The sequence below is a fragment of the Amblyomma maculatum genome, chromosome 7 (assembly GCF_055883805.1).
Source record: "Amblyomma maculatum isolate TAMU_Amacu chromosome 7, ASM5588380v1, whole genome shotgun sequence".
NCBI lineage: Eukaryota > Metazoa > Arthropoda > Arachnida > Ixodida > Ixodidae > Amblyomma > Amblyomma maculatum.
In genome coordinates, this window is record NC_139350.1 from 34,902,787 (window position 1) to 34,924,958 (window position 22,172).

The 22,172-nt window shown below is 45.1% G+C and overlaps 1 protein-coding gene across 3 annotated transcripts in view; it reads left to right on the top strand.

Moving 5' to 3' along the window:
- Positions 1–22,172, top strand: part of LOC146182961 (TBC1 domain family member 13) — an 82,332-nt gene that overhangs the window by 55,540 nt on the left and 4,620 nt on the right. For all 3 annotated transcript variants that reach the window (XM_084608992.1, XM_084608991.1, XM_084608993.1), the window contains exons 9-11: positions 5,043–5,285; positions 11,965–12,046; positions 12,687–12,744. In XM_084608992.1, the coding sequence (XP_084465118.1) occupies positions 5,043–5,285; positions 11,965–12,046; positions 12,687–12,744 (383 nt within the window). The remainder of the gene's footprint in view (positions 1–5,042; positions 5,286–11,964; positions 12,047–12,686; positions 12,745–22,172) is intronic.

The window sequence follows — 22,172 nt, forward strand, 5'->3', positions numbered from 1 at the left end:
TTGCTTCCAACCTTTTCTCTAGTTCTTCTAGGTCAGATTTGTAATCAGTTCCTGATTTGTCATTCATCACGGGCCGGTCGTTAGTTTTGTTTGTTTTCTTTTTGGGGGAGTAGGGGGCTCGATAGCTGATTCAGCTGTACGTTTAGGTCTCTGGTTGGTGTCTACTTCTATAGCTTTATCAGTAGGTATCGAGGGTCTAAGATTAGACAGTTTAGGCTTGGGTGGTTCGTTCCTGTTTTCTGGCTGTACCTGGACAACAGCTGTGTAGGATTTTCAAGGAGTAGTATGTGTTTTCCCCTGAGTTTGGGAACCTTTAAGTGCAGCAAGTTCTGCTTTAAGGCTCTCATTGGCTTTAAGAAGCTCCCTCACCTGATTCTTGAAGTCTTCGATTTCGCTGTCGTGGTTAAACGAGACTCGCTTGGCTCCCGGGCTCTTGCTTCGTCCTTGGCTGGGAGAGTGGCTGTTGTTCCTGGATGAGGTGCCAGACGCACTGTGGGAAGGGTGTGAGGATTCTCTTGCATTCGCTGTAGAGTCGTACTTGTTACGAGGTTTCTACTGTCTCTCGCTTGCTTGCTTTTTTTCGTGCGCTTCCCGTAGCTGATATTGAAATTGCAACTTGCAGTTCCTACTTCCGGTAGGTGGTGGGTGATCAATGCCGCATCGACGGCACAGTCGTTTTCTGGTTGCAGGACAGACGTCTTCACGGTGGCCCACTTTTCTGCAGTTGTAGCATGCTTCGACTCTGTCGTGGAAGGGGTACATGAAATCGTCGAACATTAGGTGTCGAATGGTTTTAGGGAGCGTCTGCCCGGCAAATGTTATGAAGAAATGTTTAGTTTTGCCCATTCTTCTGGCATCGAGGATAGTGTGGTCCGGAATTCGGGCTCGAAGTTCTCTCAGAATTTCTTGGCCCGTTTCTCTGGTATAGGTGTTGAAGACAATTCCTCAAACGGAGTCTCCAGCTTGCGGGGAGTTGGCAGCAACCACGATATCTCGGTTTGCCATCTTGAACATTTGCAGTTTCTGGTAGGCTGTGGCCCGGTCCAGATTTGGGGTGCAGATCGTCAAAGTGTTGTTGCTAGGGTGTACTCTGAAGCGGTCTTCGGTAACTGCTTTGACAGCGGAAAGCCGTAGGGCGGCACATATGGACTCCGCCACCTCAAGTTTGGAGGTTAACTTGAGGTTTATTGGAGTCCTTGGTCATAGTACAACTATGTAGTTGTCTTCGGGTAGCCTCGGTAAATTCCTGCCTTTTGTATACGGCGGTGGATGCGGTTTGACAGCTACTTCGCGTCCCTTTACCTTGTTGGTCGACTTGTCATCATTTTGTATCGGCATCTCGGCTGTATGCTGACGTTTTTTCTTGTATTTCTTCTGCGTAGTGAATTCAGCTAGGATCCATCCGTCACCCTGGAGCTCCGCCTCCGGAACAAGCTCGCCTTCAACAGCATTTAACATTCTGATGGCTTGGGGTCAATACCAGCACTGCCGCGCGTCTCGGCCGGCTTGCCCGTACCTTAGGCTTAGCTGTCTCCTCTTGGTCGAGGATAGTAAAAGAGTCGAAAAGGGCAGATGACTTCGCGGTTCCCTTGATGCCAGGTATGTCCGGTGTGATGGAAAAGTATGCCTCAAAGAACGATAATTAGTGGAGCCCATGTAGCGCATGTCCGCATGGCTCACCTCCGGCGGCGTCCACCGCCTTGAGAGATGCACGCCTACCGCGTCGGCACCAGTGAGTGCACCCGCCTAGGTAATTTGCAGAAAAAGTTTACAGATTTTTTGGACTGCTCGATTATTCTGGCCATTTTCCGGGTCCTGTCGAGTCTGAAAAGAAAGGTCAGCGATTGTAGTTGGTAATTCATGACAGCTGAAAATGCAATGTGGCGCAATTTTAGAAAATGGACAAAGGAAAGACTGGACATTGCAGCTTCAATTAGTTGCTTTACTGCAGAGAGCAACGGTGTATATAGGAAAAGTGGATGGGGAAAACGGGGAGCTATTGCAGAGTTTCAGTGAAAAGAATACAGACGAGATAACAGTGCTCCATTTGAGCAATAACAGAAATGCAAGGTCGAAGCAAAAAGTGTGAAATTGTTACACAGTACATGGAAACAATTGAAACATGAAAACAGCTAACATTATATGACAATATCGTAAATACATAATGCAGTAAGAGAGCCAAAAGAGGTGTTAAAAGGTTAACAAATGAAAAAAGTTACAAATATACAATGCCAAAAGGGGCAGTAAGAAGCTAAAAGGTGAAATCAAGGGCCAGAAACATTTAAGGTGTCAAAATTAAACCAGCACGGCGGAATTACTCAAATGACATCTAGCTCAGATATTCTAGTTCATTTTGTTAGAGCTATTGAGCAAATGCTAATGCAGTCTTCTCCTAGCTTCAAAATGTGGCTGACTTTCATGATTTTACAAGCAATTTGATGTGCATTTCTCGTGAGAACAGTGCACTCATGAAACAGAGGCTCACAGGAATGGGAAGGATACTGTAAGCAGTTCACTCCCAGGTCCCAGGTTCCTCTCTGCAGTGTTTTACTGGCTTTTGCACTGCAGGGGCGTTCACTTTGTGACAAAGCTTGGAAAGCTTCTCAGGTGCCAAAGCCCCACACAGGCACCTGTCCTTTGCCATAATCTCATGAGCGAGTGAGAAATAGTGCACAGGTAAAAACAAAACAGGGTTGCTATGGTACCATACCTGCACACCATTTCTCTTCGTTTTGTTGCATTTTAGTGTGCATCTCCACGACAGCACACATCAGCAGGTGCAAGCACAATGGTCAAGTTCATACCTGTTGGGTGTGTGCACACTCACTGGAACTGGCATTGCTCCCTTGATGTCTGAGGGAAGAGGCTGAGCTGACTGCCACAGCCGCTATAATCGAGCACAACGGCACTAGCACAAGGCACATGGAGAGGGGCGCTTTCTTTCTGGCGTCCGGTGCAGGTGTTCAAGAGGTCACCGCTTAAAACTGACAATTGTGCTATGATGTAGTCTCATTTAAAATAAGCCAGTCATTCCTCAAATTCATAGGATCCGCGTATAAATCTACTTCCTTTATTCTGGGTGGTCTTTTCTGCACACTGTTGCCTCAGCTCCATTGAGTACAGTACAGCATCAACATGTCTTTTTTTTTTCTTTTTTTCATGGAATGGCATTGAACTTCAGAAAGATGCATGGCTTTTAAAGTTCCTTTTGCACCATTTGACATTGTTTATGTACCAGAAGTGTTTGAAATGTTCACTGTGAAATTGAAATTTGCCATTCGCGTCGAGCCGAAGAACACTGTTTGCTCAGACCTAAATGCAGGCCCAAATAAGAGCTTGGCCAAAGCACTGTCTCCAATTTTCTGGGCTGGTTGTTTTTTGGATCCTGTTTGACCTTTCAACTAAAGCATTGTGATGGGGCAATATCCTCGGAGTCATTACTGCCTCGAGTTAGATCGCTGGAATCCTAGCTGTTAAACACATGCACGACATCAAAGACAACACGTAAGGGACACCTGCTAAACTTGGACTCATCTTTACTGGCCACATGCGTGACATGCGTAGCTTTCACTGAGCACACGCATCTACCTCATCATTTGCAACAGGTCTCATTGTATCCTCCCCCTCCTGCGTGGCTTGCGATTGTGCAGATAAATTCTTTAGCTGCCAGCATCCAAGGTAACATGGAAATCTCATTAGTGGGCAACAAATTTATGAGGCATGCGACATGTGCACTCGTTTGTGATGCGGATAGTGCCATTCAACTGAAGTTCATGAGTGAACCAAAGCCCATCAGAGCAGCTTTTAGAAACCTCTAAAATACTAGAAATAGTGCTCACATTTTCCTGGGGGCTGTTCAGCTTGGCACATACTGATGGCTTTTGGGGTTCCTTGAGGCAAAAAAGTTGGAGAACCCCTTCACTAAGTTGTCAGAGATCACAATGCCAGCTGCTCTTGGCCATGCTCAAAACAGCTGTGAACTTTCAGGATAAAATGCCTGAAATAATTTCAATTATCTCAAACGTCACGGAAACAGCTGGGTGTGATGATTCTTCCAGAGTGCTCTGATCATGCCTCGCGTAGCTAAGGGTTAAGGCTGCATGATGCTAGCAAAGAAGAACTTAGCTTAACAACAAAGGTGATGGGAAATGCCACTTGGCAGTGATATTAAGACTGTACAGCAATTCGGAGTTTTTGTTATACAGTTGATCCTGTGTACATTTAATTGTATCAAAGTGTTGTCTAGAAATTAATGTTTGTAAAATTGAGCCTGGATGCATAGTTTTCCAAGTTTCACTGCCAGCCAGCAGTATCGGCAGTTATTGGCCATGCATTTGTAAACCGTCTGAATCCAGCTGCTTTCTGGCACCAAGTGGCCTTTTGTTTCTCATTTTGGGTCTTTTTTGAAGCAGCCTCGCCATTCCAGCACCAATGTGTTCCTGTTGCTTACTTTGCCTTCTTGCAATGTGCTTGAACTGTGTGCTCGTCGTAAACTTTTTGCTCTATGTACAATGGAGCCTGTTCACTTGTCACATCTTCCAATTTTCAGGAGTCTTTTCTTCTTTTTGGTGTTTAGATTTAGTTTAGCTTTTTTTTTTTTTCGATTCCTTCTAGTTCCTTTCCTTCAAGTGGTACAGGGCATCATTCTTCATTTTCTTGGCTGTTTTCTTAGGTTGTCAGTGGGCGAGGCTCTTTTCTTGGCTTCTGGCTTCTGAAAGCCACTATGGGCACCTGTAGTCGTGCAATAGCATGTAGGGTGCTCACTGGCTGCTTCTCGCATCAGGAGGCATAAATAGCAAAAAACAAGATGCTGCTCATAAATAATGGATTAGTGCTATGCACTGAATAAACCTGGTATTTCTCAATCATGTACATGAATAGACAGTGTCGGCAAACATAGTAAAGTGCTTTTTTAGCAGCTTGAGCTACTGTTCGCATGCCCCGCAAGCACTGCAGTTTGGAGTGAGCATTGAGACACACACACGTTTTGCTGTTCAGAAGCTGTTGTGGCACTTACATGCTTGCTTCTAACATCCTTACAGAGTATGCAGAGGCAGACTGCTTCTTTTGCTTCACAAGTCTCATGTCGGAGATTCGGGACTTCTTTATCAAGACTCTGGACGAGTCATCATCTGGCATTGGTGCCATGATGGAGCGCCTCATGCAGCTGTTACGACGCCGAGACGATCGGTTGTACGGGCATCTGAAGCAACTGCAAGTGGAGCCTCAGTATTACAGCTTCCGCTGGATCATGCTCCTTCTCTCGCAGGACTTCCCGCTGCCTGGTAAGTGTGGAGAGAGGGGTTTCTGGATCCTTTTTATCGGCCTGTGCATGTTGCTGGCTTCTGTTTGCTTTTATTGTAACCAGATATTGGTGTGGATGAATCGATGTTTTGTCACAAAAGTGACTAGTGTGTAGAATGGGAGGTCTACACATACATGGAGCCGATCTGCATGTGGAGGCCTAAGATTGTTTTTTGCCTGAGCCACGAGCGACACGCAGACCGCATTCGGTCATAGTTCCTGGAGGGGTGCATGACGTTTTATGTCGCAAAAAAAAAAAAAAGATAGTCGATTTGTACGCAAGTTAGTTCCAATAGCAAAAATTCAAATTGCATGCAGTTTACCCTACCAATTCGTGCCGGCATTCAGTTTTCGGATAAACAGCAAGCAGCACAAGGAAAACTTGTGGCAACCACTGGAGTGCGTGTCAAGCTGCAATCAGAAATTGTGGCATCTTTGGCTGTTCTGCGTGATTCTTCTCAGCTAGGCTACTATTTCCTTTGATCTTTCATCTTCTTCTGAGTGCTGCTTTTGAGACTGCATCACTGCACACTTATTGCCTTGAGCTGCGTGAGCACTGCCATGCCATCCTCCAAAGAGCTACATAAGAGTGAGCAGCAGGGCAGGGGAGTGTATGTGTCAACTCATACTTAATGCCATATTATACGTGGTAGCGTAAGGAGCTTGTTCTGCCCAAAAACCTGGCATTGGCACCTCCCTGTGGCAGTAGGAAAAAATCCTGATTGGTAGGCATGATCATAACATCACAACCACACGACCTCACGCAGTAGCTTCCAATACCCCACATTCAAATAAAGCTGACAAACTGTTGGAGGGTCCAGTGAAGGCAGAATTTGTGAGCAAGTTATTCTGATGGCAGTATTTCAGAAAATAGAAGAAATGCATTAAAATAAATTTGATGTCATTCGGGCTCAAACCTAGGCCTTCTGCATGCCAGGTGGGCACACAACGCATAAACCAGAAAGGGTCGTTGGCTCCAAGCATCTTAGATTGGCGCCTAGTGAGTGCGTTGCTGTGCGTATGACTTAAGAAAGTATGTTTGGAAAGTGAGATGAAAGCACTATCGATGAAGGCACTATCGCATCCGCTGTTAAGGCAAAGCTTAAGCATCCTCCTAATTTTTATTTGGTCAGCAAAAGCAGAGAGTTTGGGGTTGGCCTATACAGTCGAACCCGGATATATCGAATTTTGGTTATATCGAACTTACAGAATATCCCCTTGAAAATCCCATGTAAAAGTATAGGACAGCTGCGTCGTATATTGAACTCAATTTCACCGGTCGTTCGATATATCGAACTCCGCATCACGCATTGGACGGTGCGCCTTCCCCAAAGACGATCATATCATCGGCCGTTTGCCATGTGACGTTTTCAAGCCACGCGCGGAAGGAATGAGAGGGCACAGTTCAGGGACGGCTGGTCTAGGGCAGCGCCACGCCTTTTCACCAAAGGCGCCCGCATCTGGGGTGATCGCTGCCGCGCGTCAGCATGTGACGTTTGCAAGCCATGTGCATAAAGGAATGACAGGGAGCCAATGCAGCAGTGGTGTTCAGGAGAGGTGAAAAACACGATAGAGCAAAGCGCAAGGATGTGCCCACTCTTCTACTGAGCTTTACAGTCGACGACCGATTTTTCGGACTGTCAAGGGACCACGAAAATGTCCGAAAAATTGGGCAGTCCGAAAAAACAAATGTGCACCAAAAAAGTTCAATTTATTGCCTATTATTCACTTTGAGGCCAAAAAATGTTATGAATGCTTTTCTGCACTACGCTGCGATTCCGTGCTAACAGGCCCGCCTGAATTTCGCTTGCATCAGCTCAGCTTGCGTCGGCTGCGCTGCTGCAGGTGAGTCATCGTCATCGCTCTCAGACTCCACAAGCACTTGGCGAATAATTTGTGCATCTGCGAGCCCAGCGCACAGTTCAAACTCATGGTCCACGTCTATGAACTCTGGAATTTCGACACCAGCAGTGCGAAGGTCGTGAATGAGCTGCTCACTGCCTGACAGCTGCTCGACGACGCTCTCCTCATCCAAGGCAGCCGACTCGTCGCTCAGCACAAATCCTGTGTCGCGGAAGCAATTGCACAGCATTGTGGGTGCTACAGACTTCCACGCATCGGCGAGCGTACTAAGTGCTCCAAGCAAATTGACAGAGTAGGTTTTCCCACTGTCGAGGCGCACCACAACCACCAACCACTGGATCACAACACCGACTCCGTTGAGTGCCTTCTCGCTGCCGCTTTGCATGCAAGAAAAAAAAATCTTATAAAATCCGGTAACAGTTTTTTGAAGAACTGAAGCCGATTTAATTAAATGCGAGCCACAGTAGCGACACAACATAGTTCTCGCATCAGCACGACCACGGCTAGGGCTACTTGCTACGCTCGGCAACGCATTTGAAACGCATGGTGAACACACAGAGAAACAGGCAGTCGAAGCGATCACGCTAAAAGAAAAAAAAAAAAAGCACTCCGGAGGCGAGCAGCGACGGCAGCGATGTCCCGGAAACTGAAGCTGCTAGGCAAATAATATAGCCTCGATACAGCATCAGTTTAGCTGAGGAGCGGCATGCAAGGCCGGCACCGGTTTCGAGGCTGTCGAAGGAAAAAGTAAACAAACAAGATGGCGATGACACCGCTCAAAATGTGTGGCAGTTGGCCCGGCTGATGCTTGGAATGTCCGAAAAATCGAATAGGCCTTCTTATAGTGTCCGAAATTTTGAGCAGCGTAATACATGGACTTTATAAGGTATGTCCTGGGGCTGGGAAAAAGTCCGAATAATCAGGCATCTTCGAAAAATTGGGTGTCCGAAAAATCTGGCGTCGACTGATATCTCCCCTTTCTCTCTCTTTCCTGGTCTTCATTCGCAGCAGCATGCACTACGCATGCGCGGACAAGCCAGCTCAGCCCGTGGCAGGCGCATTCTCCAGTGTGTGTTGTGAACACTCTGCGCGCGGCGGCTGACGTGTGATGCGCGTCCATGGCGCATCGTGCAAACGCAGAAGGGGCAGTTCTTTTTTTCTTTTTTTGCGGGAGCTGTTCATTCTTGCCATCATGATGAACATGCGGCGTAGCGTATGCTATGACGGCTGCAGGCGTTAAGAAGCTGTAATCTTTTCTTTTTCTTTTGCTAGAGTCGTCCTTACTTGTCGTGCTGAACAGACGGCGCAGTGTAAGCCATGGTGTCTGCGGACATTAAAAAGCAGCAGGCTTTTTTTTTTTTGCGAGAGTCGTCCATTCTTACATCTATGAATCAACGAAAGCACGCAGTTAGCTGCGATCATGACACCGACTTTTAGCATTGTTTTCTTCAAACGGCATTTGCAGCTATCACGCTTTGAATGATTTTGTGGCAGTGGACTATGCTCACTCCAAGCGCGGCGTGATAAATTGAACCAGGCTTGTGCAATCAAGCCATCACGGACATTCTGTCAAGTTCGCTCCCTGTCACTGCTGGATCAAAAGATAAACACATCGTGATATTATCGCTGCGTAGAATCTTGGCGCGCTGTCGATAAATGAGCTTTGGATGCGACTGTCGAAACGAAGGGACGCACCTCTGAATGTTTTTTTTTTTCTTTTCATATTCTCAGGGGCAAAAGTGGGGGGTGGGTTCATTTTGCGACTGGATTGATTACGCGACAAATACTGTATCATTTATCATGATCCCAAGTGGCTTCTCAAGCCGATTTCTGTATATCGAATTATCGATATATCAAACTATTTCGCGATCCCCTTCGAGTTAGATATATCCGGGTTCGACTGTATTCGAAGCCGACTTGTATGGTGCTATATATGGTAACTGCAAGGCTGCCGTTCATAAAGGCACATGAGTATTATGTCCCTAGCGGACTCCCATTCTGCTCCTAGGCTGGGCAGCTGAAAGGCACCTCTCCCCTTTGTTCTGCTTATGTGGCAGACAAGAGCAACTTATTTAAAAGCAAAATTTTGATCTTCATTTTTTGGGGCATTTGGTGACAAAAAGCAGCATGTGGGGCTTTTGCTTCAATTATGAGTGTGTGGTAATTTACTCTATTTGTGGTCATCTAACAATTTAAGGGGGGAGGCTACCTTTGAATACCAACTTTTTTGTTCCTTGAGATAACCTAATGAAATTTTTGGGGTAGACTCATGGCACAGACATTTGAACAACTGCAAAGTTTCATGGAGTTGCACACACTGGTACTCAAGTTCAGAATGGTTACATAGGTTCCTTGTGACATGCCTGGATATCTTGGAGAATGTGTTGGCACAGTGAAATTCATTATAAAGGTACCTGAATTGGTACCACAGGGCAAGGCAGAGCCCTTTCTTTGAATTCCTTGCTAAAAAATTTTACCACAGCATTGAGGTTAGTGCCACTAATTGGACTTGCATTAGCCTAATTTTGATTGCTTATTATACATTCCAGACATAATATTGTGAAAAAATGAGCTTGTCTTGCCCTCCGAAATTTATTCAGGCACATAAAAAAAAAAAAAAAAAGCGGGTGGGAATTCGATTAGCGGTTCCAGAGATACTGCGGGAGTAAGCAACCATACCAGGAAAAGAATTCATTCTAAGAAAATGGCCCTTGAAGTTTAAAACAACATTTTTAGGTCTAAAGTTTGCTTTTTTACAGCAGCACATTATGCCTTCACCTCCTCGATCTCCTCGGGAGTCGGAAAATGCATTTTCATGCATACAGTGGACGATGCTGATGGTGCGTTATCGCTTGCGATGACAGACGCGATACGGGAGCCTGGGATCGCCGAGGTTGATATGGTTGGTAGAGCAGGCTCGCTTCAAACGCCGTGCGAAAAATACACCGTTGGAAGTGGCAGCGCAATTGGTCTAGTAGCGGTGTAGCAGATGCAGCACTGCTGGAAGTGTCTCCGCGACCGTTGGCAACGCGCTTTTCTAACTTTGCCATGTGGACGGCATTCACAGAACGATGCCGTGCACCGAATGCTTGCAGTGTTTTGAACTTCTTAGCGCGCATCGTGACCGACAGTGCGGCGATCCACAAGGAGCACAAAACTGTTCAAAACACGCCACCAGAATCCGTAGCAAGCGATGAAGACGGCGATCTCAAAAATGGTCAAACATGAAGCGATTCAAGCGAGCGCACAAAGAGCACAGCTCACTAGGCAGCTGAAGCAGACGACGGGCCGGAGAGGGACCACCGTGTCAGCGCGTGCAGCAGCCAATAGCAGTCGCGCATCCCCCGCGTTCTCGTGGAGCGTACGCTTCGTCCAATCAGAGTCTGAATTCGAGACGTGGGAAGCTCAACATCCGTGCGAGGCTCCAAATCATAAGCAAGCCATGCTTCTGCCACGCCGCAGACGCCACTGGCGAAGGCAACATGGAATCAAATAAAACAAGACCAAGATGGCTCCCCTCGGTTCAGCGGCAGAGAAATGGCGCACGCGCGAAGTTTGGGTACTTTTTCCATTCGCTCGCGGCTCGGGGGCTGCCGCACCCAGTTGTATATTTAATTTAAAGCAGTTCTACGATGAATTAGGCATTCATAATTATAGAAAAGGTAGTTTATAATATATAGAGCCGAGATATGTACTTTTTGAAAACTCAACTTTCTTGCGATTTTTCGACTTTTGAAGCCCGTGTCCCCCCTTAATGCAGACGAGATGTGTCAGTTTGTTGATATGGCAGTGCCATAGTGAGAGCTTGTGGATTCTTCTGTGCTGCTGAGACATCGGAAATAGCAGCTTTTAATAAACGGTTCAACCGTGAGTTAGTTTTTGTGGCTTTCAATAAACAATTTCATTGTCATCATCATCATGATGACAATGCACAGGTGCCTTGCAGTAGAGCTGTTTATCAGTGATATTCCCCTGCATATGGAGCACCTGCTGCGTAGATCTTATCTTGAGCTCCTTGATCAAAGGCTGGGGTGCTGGCTTGATTTCACCATTAGTTACCTAGGTTTTAAGCTAGAAATGTCTTAGGGAAAAACGTGCACATAATGCTTGGTAAATTGGTATGAAATAAAGGAGGGTTTTGATAGCACATTCTTGGTACTTCATGGATGCTGTTTTTTTATTTACTCTAAAGGCCATTATAAGGCATTATCAAAAGGAGGAAGAGCTGGTTTTAAGTTCAGAAAACAAAAAATATCTTAGCATAAAGTAAGAATAGCAAGGAGAAATAGAAAAAAGGGGGGGGGGGGGGGTGAGACTCATGTCATAGCTTGAATGTGAGACCTGCAAAGGACAGAGGAAGAACATAAACATGTAGATCTCCTGTTTGTCTGGTATGGACTGTTTATTCTCTGAATGGTTATATGAGGGCAAATTATCTTGACTATTGAGTTGGAAGGTAATTTCATTTATTGATAGCTAGATGAAAAAAAAGAAATGAACCCTTTTAATTTCTGCTTTTCTCTCCAGAATGAGCCGCTTTAAACCATAAATCTGCACTGTTACAAATGCTCAGATCACCAAGGAGGCCTATTAGCAAAAGACGAGATACCCTGAACGTTTTTTATAGTTCGGTAGTGTATGCATGCCATGTAATAGTATGGTACGTAGGTGCAGTATTGTCCATATGACAGCACTTGGAGCATATATGGGAACGTGGCTTTTGCTGTTGTCGAAAGCGTTAATCTTAAAAGAAGTTCAAGCTTGTTGCCACCGATTTCCTTTACGCATCTCACACAGATGTGCTGCGGATCTGGGATTCCTTGTTTGCTGACACGAAGAGGTTCAGCTTCCTCATTTACATCTGCTACGCAATGCTTTCGTGAGTGAATACTTTTCTTTCCATTCTCCTATTGAGGCAGAAGCCTTGTTTGTCCCATGCAGTGCATAGCATGCTGCCAGAAGTGATGGTACAAACAGTCATGTGAAAGGGCATGACGTCACGAGCGAAGTGTTAACTGTGCTGATTAGGTATAAACTGGATGAGGGTGTAGTATGTCGTAACACGCTAATAAAGACTGGATATCCTGTCGTGCCTCCTTGCTCTCCACATCCGTCATGGCAAGCTCACGTCACAGTTGCCATAGCAACTGTGACTGGCTGGCGTCATAGTGGCTGGCGTCGCATTTGCCATAGTAACTGTGACGCCAGCCATTGTCGAGCCACGGAGGCAAAGAGCAGGACAGCACACACAACAGATACTCTAGTGCACTTGAAGAGTAGGAAAGCCATTTTCACAGAAGGGAGGGAAACTCTCAGTGGTGCTGAAGTGAATAAAGGGGGACAGCACCAGAAACAGTGACACATGAAGCAGTGCTCACATAGATGCAACACTGGGCTCAGTTGGCTAGTTGATGCGGGGTTTTGTACGCAAGCACATCTTCATATACCTGAGAAAAACAAGCTTATAAAAGGAAAAAGGGGTCAGTGTGTCTCACTTCTGCTTCTTGTTTCTCTCACAGGAAGCTCAGGGACAAGCTTATGATGGGCGACTTCCCATCCAACATTAAGCTTCTTCAGGTGAGTAGCCTCCCACTTTGTATGTCAAAGTGTGTTGTAGGTTTGTAGCTTCTTGAGTTCACCTTATGCAGTGAAAGCTCGGTTATTTGAACCTCGATAATTCGAATTACACTACTTGGTCCGGCCAAGCTCCACAAGATCTGTGTATAAAAAAGCCCGTTAATTCGAACGCGAGTCTGTTCCGCTACGGATAATTCGAACTACGCGTCACCGCATCTGGACGGCTTGGTGCACATCACGCGGCAAAAATAAAAAGTAAAGAAACACCTCCGAAATCCGAAGGCATAATTAGAGGCTGCGCACGTCCAAAATGGGGACAGAAGATGGAACCAGGTAAAACCATGGAAGAGTGGGTAAAACTTAAATGGCGCCATGACCGGCGCGACGGTGGCTGCCTGCTCTCTCTTCTGCGCAACCTCCGTAGCTCACAACTAAATAGTCGTCAATTCCAACCCTGTTAATTTGGAAGTAGGGATAAGTACTGTCGGCGCCGTCCCAGTCAACGCCCGTAAAAGGCTGATCTATGATTTCTTTTTTTTTTTTTTTGCGATAGCCATTCATTCTTCCACTCATCAGTGGTCAATGGAAGCGTGCGAGTCAGCCGCGATCATGACGCCGGCTTTTAGCAAGCACGCACCGCAAGCACGCACCGTTCGGATGATTGGAGTGGCAGTAGACAGCGCTTGCCCCAATCGCTCATAGCATGATAAAGCGAAGGTACTGAAAAGGAGGCTTGTACAACCGGACAAGCGCTGGCACTTTGCCAAGTTCGCTTCCCTCCCCACTGCCGGAGCTAATGTCAAAAGAAACACGGCGCACTGCCAAGAAATGGGTTGGGACCCGTGACAGCAGCACGCTCGCTCCGGCGGCGCCAAACCAAACGGAGGGACATGCTAAGGACCGACGCCTCTTTTTTTCAGATTCGTAGGCACAAATTGGGGCTGGGCTGGGTGGGTTCATTATGCAAGCGAGTTCGTTACGTGACTAAATACGGTACATTTATTACATTCATCATAATGCAAATGGTTCTGGTCAGTTTTTTTGAGGCCATTCGATAATTCGAACATCGGATAATTCGAACTTTTTTCCCGGTCCCTTGAAGTTCGAATTAACAAGCTTTTACTGTATAATAATAGTGTTCTCTTTCCTGGATGCTGTAACAGTGTAAAGTTGCCTGAAAACATTTTCCTACAAGTCTACATTAATACAGTGCAAATATGCTTCCCAGTTTTTTACATTTGATATAATTTACTGTGCCACTGAAGGGTGCAGTGTACAAATACTGTTTAAAAACACTTGTCTACAATGCAGCCCTTTAGTGATTAACACGAGAGGAAGGAAGTAGCCCAGTCATCTCTCCCCTTCCCCGCATGGGGTATTTGTACACAGGTCTTAGAGCTATTTTCTCCATTTTAAAGCCAATCCTGATGAAATGGCATGACTTTGTTCAGTCTTTTGTGTTGATTTAAAATATGTAATATTTTTCTCTCTAAATTAGGTCCATATATAGGCAATATTAGTCACTCATTAGTACCTCAGTGAGAAAACATTGGCTGGGTAATAATTCATTTTTAATTCACAGCAGCATAGTAGAATGATGAGAGAACGCAATGATCGAAGCAGTTTTCCCATTTTACCCTTATTAGCAATTTTACAGTACTTGGGATATCATCACTATAGTTAGGACCATTTCATTTCATTTCATTTATTAACCTTAAAGGCCCCTTTCGGGGTATTACATAAGGGGTGGGGTAAATAAACATCGAATGTTACACTTTTCAGAGATTTTCACGATATACATTTCAATGTTGGCGTTGAAGGATGATGGGCAGGTGATGGCAGCGACGGAGTGGGATAGGTCGTTCCAGTCTGACTGGGCTCGTGGAAAAAAGGAAGAGGAAAAGGTTACGGTACGGGCACATGGACGAGAGATTTGAAGTGGGTGGCCGGTGTGATGGAGGTGCGTAGATGTATGGTTCTTGGCGTAGTGAGCTGTAATAGAATTTGTGGAAAAGAAAAAGTGTTGCGGTGCAGCGACGGCAAGAAAGACTTTGTAAATTAGACTGCGATTTCATGGATGATACACTGACTTCGTTTGAATACTGGGAGTGAATGAAACGAGCTGCGCGATTTTGGATGGCTTCAAGTGCATCGGTACCTTTGATGGGGGCTCCAAATAGCAGACGCATATTCAAGTTTAGGTCTGATCATATGACCATTATGCTTCAATTAACCTTGAAACATAAAAGATTTTTGAAGGTTAACTGAATTCTGCTTTGATCATTGCACTTGTCACACTTTTAGCTTCCTATAGCAAAAGAAAGTATGTCTCTGTCTCCTAGATGTAGAGATTTCGATGAACTAAAACAGCTAGGTGACCAAAATTTGCGTTTTGAGAAAATGAGAAGAAACGAACTAGGTATGACTTATTCAAAATTTCAAAAAGATATATACATACTTGCATACCCTGTGGGTACATGAGCTCCAGGCATGTAGTGTGATTTTTTATTCTGGCCTGAACGCTGCTTTTTAAGCGCCCGATGCATGTTTTCAACCAAGGCACGCTTCTGTGCGGACTCTGCGGTTCGATGCCTGTCCTTTTCAGCTATCCTTCAGATGTCTTGGAGGCCTACTCAGTATTTGGGTTTGCCTATTCCCGGCACGGTTTGTCTATTCCCTGTAGTTTGCAAAGTGCGTGCAGCAAGAATGTTCATGGCAGATTATCTTTTCTACTTCCACAAATTTTTGGAGCTAGCAGGACTCATTGTACACTGCCCAAAAATTTATGTGCCCCCCTGCCCCCTTCAAAACAATTTATGCAGCCTACATCCCTCCCCCTATTGGTGCAGGTAAAGAAATTTCCAGATTTTTTTTATCTCATCAGGTGGGCATGTATGCAACAGTTACAACGGTAATCATGATGAGTCCACTCAACACGCTGATGTCGATGTAGTTTTGCCTGAAGTGTCAACACTGCACACTTGAGACTACTGTATAAACTGGAATATAGGTCGATTTTTTTCTCAAAGAGGCAAGCTAAAGTCTCCTCTCACCTTATATAGTGGTCTTTAACAGAATTTTGAGGCACAGTCTGGCAACAAGTGGCAACAAGACTGGCAACGAGTTCCTGCTCGTGAACAGACAGCCAAAACCATATCGGCATCCAGCAGCTGTCGGCATTTATTTTTTCATCTCAAGCACATTTATCTTTGCATGTACTCTTTTGTTAGACCTATGAGAGTATAAAATGCCACTTTAGCAATGAATAATGACATGTAGAGGCAGTTTAGAGTGACTTTCCCAGAAAATGTGATGTTCGCCGAAGCAAACGGCAACATAGCCGCTCTCTCGGCAACAGTTCGGCATTTCAGAAAAGAGCGTGCGGTGCCGTGGACTAGATCAGCTGTTTGCATGCAACCTTTCAAGAAGTGCTGCGTAAGCAACACGCTTGATGGAGCTAGATGACACACTCTGGGAGGTGGCGAGCAGCAGTCTTCTTCCGATGACACTGCTGATAGTTTGGATTGAGGTCGTAGCTTCGGTGATGGAGGAACCGATGTTGTAAATATATGCACTTCTCCATTTTTTTTTCTTGTTTTATTTTTATTTTTTCACTTCTTTTATTTTTATTTTTTCACTTCGCGGTAAGCGGGTCGACCTATATTCCCACTAGACTTATAATACAGTGCATGCTATAGTTATAGTTGCTCTCAATGCTGCAAATGGTTGGACACCTCATGCTTGCAAAATGAAAGTGCAAGTGAAATATATTTGCTTTATTTTTAAATAATTTCGGAAAGAGTATTTCACATAGCTGAATGGGGGACGAGGGTCTTAAAACTAACTTTTTTAGTTATGGTTAGACTCTCACGAAACTTTGCACACAGGTGTGGTTTTCTCTCCTGGTTTCAAAAATGTAATCATAATTGAGCTGTTGAGCTGGTGGTCTTAGATCAAAAGTTATCTAACAAAGTCCAGAGCATAATTAGTGAATTTCTTACGCAGCTTTAATGAACTTTCTCATTGCATTTTGTTGCTTTTAATTACATGGATTGATAGCCAAAGGCTTCGATGACACCCTTCGTTTTCCTCAAAAAGGCACGTCATCCTCACATATTATGTTGAGAATAAAAGGCTGCATTATTTGACACAAACTCATTAAGCTAATCCCAAATTGACATTTATCCATTGCCTAAACTAAAAAATTTAAAATGTCATCGGGTACTTCATTTCTCTCCGAAGAAAGTGGTACGAAAGTTATTTGTGTGAACTAAAAAGAAGTTATCAAAATCCTGTGTAAGACTGTAGAGATCGACCAAAAGTATGGAACTGAGAAAACGGCATTTGAAGTTTGACCACATATTATAACTTGAACAATCAGTAACCTCACTGTGATATTTTTCACCAAAAATGTCATGCTCTTCCCATTTCCAAAACTGTCTTTGGATTTTGAATATGTCAACTAAAACTGAAGCTATCACCATTACCCATGGCCAAGGTAGTGTATGCCATTAGGAAATCAGCAAACTTTTTGGACATGCAATATTATTTTAATGGCAATTTGCAAAAATCTTGATAGAGTGATGTAAGTGTTGGATCACCCCCTGATCTTTTAAATATGACTGCAGTGATGCTAAATTTGTCATTGTCACTCGGCGGCAATGTAGAGAAAAAGCACAGTAAGGCTGAGTGCAGTGTCCAGAAACAGCGCTGAGAAAAATGTATTTGCATTTTGAGACAACCTTTACCTTTTGCTACACTGCAGCTATTGTAATATAAATGGAATCGTTGTAAGGCTTTGTTCTTTATGAGAAAGGCTATACAGTCGAACCCGGATATATCGAATTTCGGTTATATCGAACTCACAGAATATCCCCTTGAAAATCCCATGTAAAAGTATAGGAAAGCCGCGTCATATGTCTAACTCAATTTCACCGGTTGTTCGATATATCGAACTCCGCACCACGCATTGGCAAGCGTGCCTTTCCCAAAGACGATCGCATCACCCTCGGCTGTTTACCGCGTGACGTTTTCAAGCCGCGTGCGGAAGTAATGAGAGGGGACAGTTGAGCTAGGGCAGCACCGCGCCCATTCCCTGAAGGTGCGCACATTTGCGGTTATCATTTCCCGCGCGCCAGCACGTGACGTTAGCAAGCCATGTGCGTGAATGAACCAGAGAGAACCAGTGGGAACGAGTGGGGAGAAACGCGACAGAGCGAAGCGCAAGGGTGTGCCCATTCTTTTGCCGAGCTCTCTCCCTCTTTCCCGGCCTTCGTTTGCAGTAGCATGCGCTACGCATGCGCCAAGGCAGCTCAGCCCGCTTTCAGACAGAACGTCGGACGCTTTCTCCAGCGTGTGTTACAAAACCTCTGCGCGCAGCGGCTGACGGGGCTATGGCGCTTTGTTAACAAGCGGCAGATCTTTTCTTTTTTCCGAGTGTCGTCTATTTTTATCGTTGTGCTGTAGGCGCGGCGTAGCGTATGATATGGCATTACGAAGCGGCTTTTTTTCTTTTGTTTTTTTGCTGGAGTAGTTTATTCTTGCATGTATGAATTAACGAAAGCATGCGGTCAGCTGCGATCATGACACTGGCTTTTAGCATTTTACGCTTCAAACAGCATTTGCAGCTACTGTATCACACTTTCCAATATTTTCTGGCAGTGGACTACGCCCGCCCCAAGCGCAGCGTGATAAATCGAGCCTGGCTTGTGCAATCAAGCCATAACGGGCAGTCTGCCAAGTTCGCTCCCCCTTTGGCAGGAGCTATAAAAAGATAAACACGCAGTGACATTATCACTGGGCAGCATCTTGGCACGCTGCCAAGAAATGAGCTGTGGATGAGACGACCTAAATGGAGTGCCACATGCAAGCGAAAACACTGGTGATTTCTGCTGCAGCGACACAGAAACCTTGTTTCGAGGTTTCGAGCTGCCGCGGTGGCTGGAACGGCAGAAAGGCAGAGGGACTCAGTTCCAAGTTGGAAATTTTTTGCTCTGTCTCTGCGGCTGGCTCGTCGCTGAGATCGCTTGCATGTGAGCGAGCTGGCCTTCGCTTTTTTTTTTTTTCTCAAATTCTCAAGTGCAGAAGTGAAGGGTGGGTTCATTATGCGGGTGAGTTGATTACGCGACAAATGCGGTATCTTTTTTTCTCATCGTAAGTGCTGTCCCAAGCTGATTTCTGTATATCGAATTATCGATATATCGAACTATTTCACGATCCCCCTCGAGTTCGATATATCCGGATTTGACTGTATACTAAACATATAACTGTACCCTCCCCAAATACTGGTAAAAGCTTGCCACAAAGTCTAAATATACCGCCACTAGAACCATCGTGAGAAGCTTCATTTACCACTTCATGTGCCTGTGGCAGTGCCCTTCAAGGCAAACAAATAGTTGAATCTCGTTACAAGAGAAACTCGGTTATAAGAGACATTTGAAAAAGGTTTGGTTGGTTTTTCTATGTCTTCCATGTTAACAAAATTGCATACAAAAGACATGGTTGCAAGAGACACTCGGTTACTAAGGACAACGTTTTCAGGTCCCTGGAGTAAATTCTTCACTATTTAGAAGAGACACGACCCAGGTGTGCTCATGCAATGTAGCTGATGTGTACCAACTTGTACATGATGCACTTCAGATTCCCTTAGCTAAATTCTGTTCCATATCAGCATCCTTTTTGTTGTATATGTCAGGAACTAAGAAGTGCTTCCCCATGATTGGAAAGTTAAAACGACCCCACTGTTTCAACCACTGCCACTGCATTACTGTCACCTATGAAGCAAATAAAAATGCATGAATGACATCCAGCATTTTTAACTCCTCGCTGTTAAAATTTGATCACAAGATATAGCATCAGAATCCTGATGTCTTTCTCTTTGTGAACAATGTTTCTTGCAGCACTAAAAGCACCAAAGTTCTCGTGCTCAAAGCCGCGAAAGTTATATTTCCCTCCAAACTCCACACCCTACCTTCAACCAATAGACAAAGCCATTATGCACTCTGTCAATTGCTGTACAAAACAAGGTTGATAGAACGCCTGTTGCTCGACAGGCAGCAAGACTGCACAATAGTAATTGATGCGAAGTTTGCGGTCCAGGTGATTTCAGGTGTCTGGAAGGGCTTGAGAAAGGAAGCTGTGTTAAACCATCATTTCAGAAAAGCAGGTTTTAAATGTGGTGACGTGATGTAAGAGGGCCTATATATGGATACTGTGGAAAGCTTCCTTGAATATGAAGCTTGGGCGAGCATCCAAGAGACTGCTGAGGTACCAGAATCTTTTGAGGAATTCGTATCTGCATATGTGCTCCCGAAGAGCTTACAGACTGTGCAATTCTCACGCAAGTAAGTGGCACATGTTCCACAGAGGATGACTACGAGGACATTTCAGAATAAAAGTGTCAGCATCTGAAGGTGAAGAGCATGTAAGAGACCTTCAAAGGTATTAGAGCAACTGTAAGGCTTGCAAAGTGAAGTGCTTTACCTCCAGAATTTGGGAAGGAATACTCTCTGCACTCGCAAAAATACATTCTAGTAGTATGAATAACTTCTTTAAGCTTTCCTAAAAGGTTTCCTGTTAATGCGTGTGAATGCATTTATATGCTGATGTGCAGTAAACTGATCAACACAGTGCTTTTAGAATGTTTGGTTACTAGAGACCTTGCTTAGAAGAGACATCGTTTTTGGGTCCCGTAAGTTTCTCTTGTAATGAGGTTTTACTGTACTCAAAATTACGATAAAACAGTCTTGCAATATTAATAAACTTGCACAAAGTTTAAGGCTAAAACACAGCGGCCAACTAGAATGACCTAATAAATTGGCTAATGTTCCAGAATGAAACTTTCTATTTTGCTGTACAGCGCATGCAGGGCTGCACGCGGGGTTCCTTGCTGGAGCTAAAGCTCGAACTTGCACACCCCTTGAGCGCAGTGGCGCGATTACTAAAGCAATCTGCAGCAAAAAAAAGAAACAAAATCGTCCGCGGAATTCGCGGGTGAGGAACGCGGGCAACGACGCGATGTTGTCAGGCTCGCTTGTCATCTGAAGCGACGCGATAAAAAAGCAACGAAGTGGTAGCATCGGTGGGGACCATGAGTATCAGCTGAACAGTGCAATCTATCGATGCTATCTTGGATGCCTCTGAACCGCTCGCAAACGATTATATGCCACCGGAAGTGCTGCAACTAGGTCAAGAACACTCCGCGTGACCCTGGCAGCGCGCCGCTGTACTCTTTCTTCAACGCGCACTCGCTAGGCGTTTTCGTTTTCAATACACTCTTGATATGGCTATGTCCACCGAGCTACGTCTAAAGACCATCACCGGCTGCAGGAACGACTGATACGATCGCGAAAGCACATCGTAAACGAGCGAAGCGGCAGCTGCGACGGCGAATGTTAAAAAAAAAAGAAAACAAAATGGCAAGTCAGTCGCGCTGGCCAATGGGAAGCGCGAGACGAGGGGCTCGCTTCGCGAGCGCGCACTCCAGCCAATCAGCGGACTGGAAACTGCTTTCGGAAAACCCGCGACGGTGGTCGTTCTGTTTGAGTGATGTCATTTGGAGATGCTGCAAAATGCGCACAAAGAAACAAGCTTCAAAACAAGTCCAAGAGGGCGGCGGCCAGCCGGCTGCTTCATCCGCGACGCACGCGGGAAGTTTGAACAATTTTTACCCCTTTTTGGCCATTTCGAGGCTCCCGTGGCATTTTAAAAGTCGATTTTACCGTATTTCCCGACCGAATTCAGTGTTCATATTTTGAAGGCTAGTGCTCAAAGGTACAACTGTTCTGAAAATGCGTTTTTCTCAAAATCAATTTTTCGACAATTTCTGACCAGTTTAAGACCCGCGTCCCCCCTTAATGGACTTCGCATAAATGACGTTCTGTTACTAATCCAACACAGATCAGGGGATCGGCCTAAAAGCTTGGCTTTCTTATATAGAATTGCTTATACAGTAAAAGCACATTAACTTGACTTCCTTTAATTTGAAAATCTAGGTAATTCAGTCTGTCAACTTGGTCCCTGCTAATATCCATACAAGTTGATGGCATTGGATGCTCACTAATTTGGTGCACGGGTCTCGCAGTGGTAAATTCGAATGAGCCTTCTTTTGGTGGCCACATCTAGGCATGACCGTGGCAAGGGATTGTTGAAATAGTTCTGCTCAAATCTTGAGTTCACTTGAGGCATAATGACAAATTAATGTCCCCACCTCCGGAAACAGTACACGGATGAGTTTGGTTTCACTGCTCTGAGTGGCAACAGCGACTCGACCAGCCAGTAGGAGCCAGCCAAGGTGACTCAGCTAAGCACAGTTTTGGATATTGCTTGCCACATCACTTGTTTTTTTTTCTCATATTTTCTCATCATTTCGGCGAGACTAAGTGCTTCCTTCGGTTCCATCTCCGTGATTTTTTTGCAAGTGCGCCGAA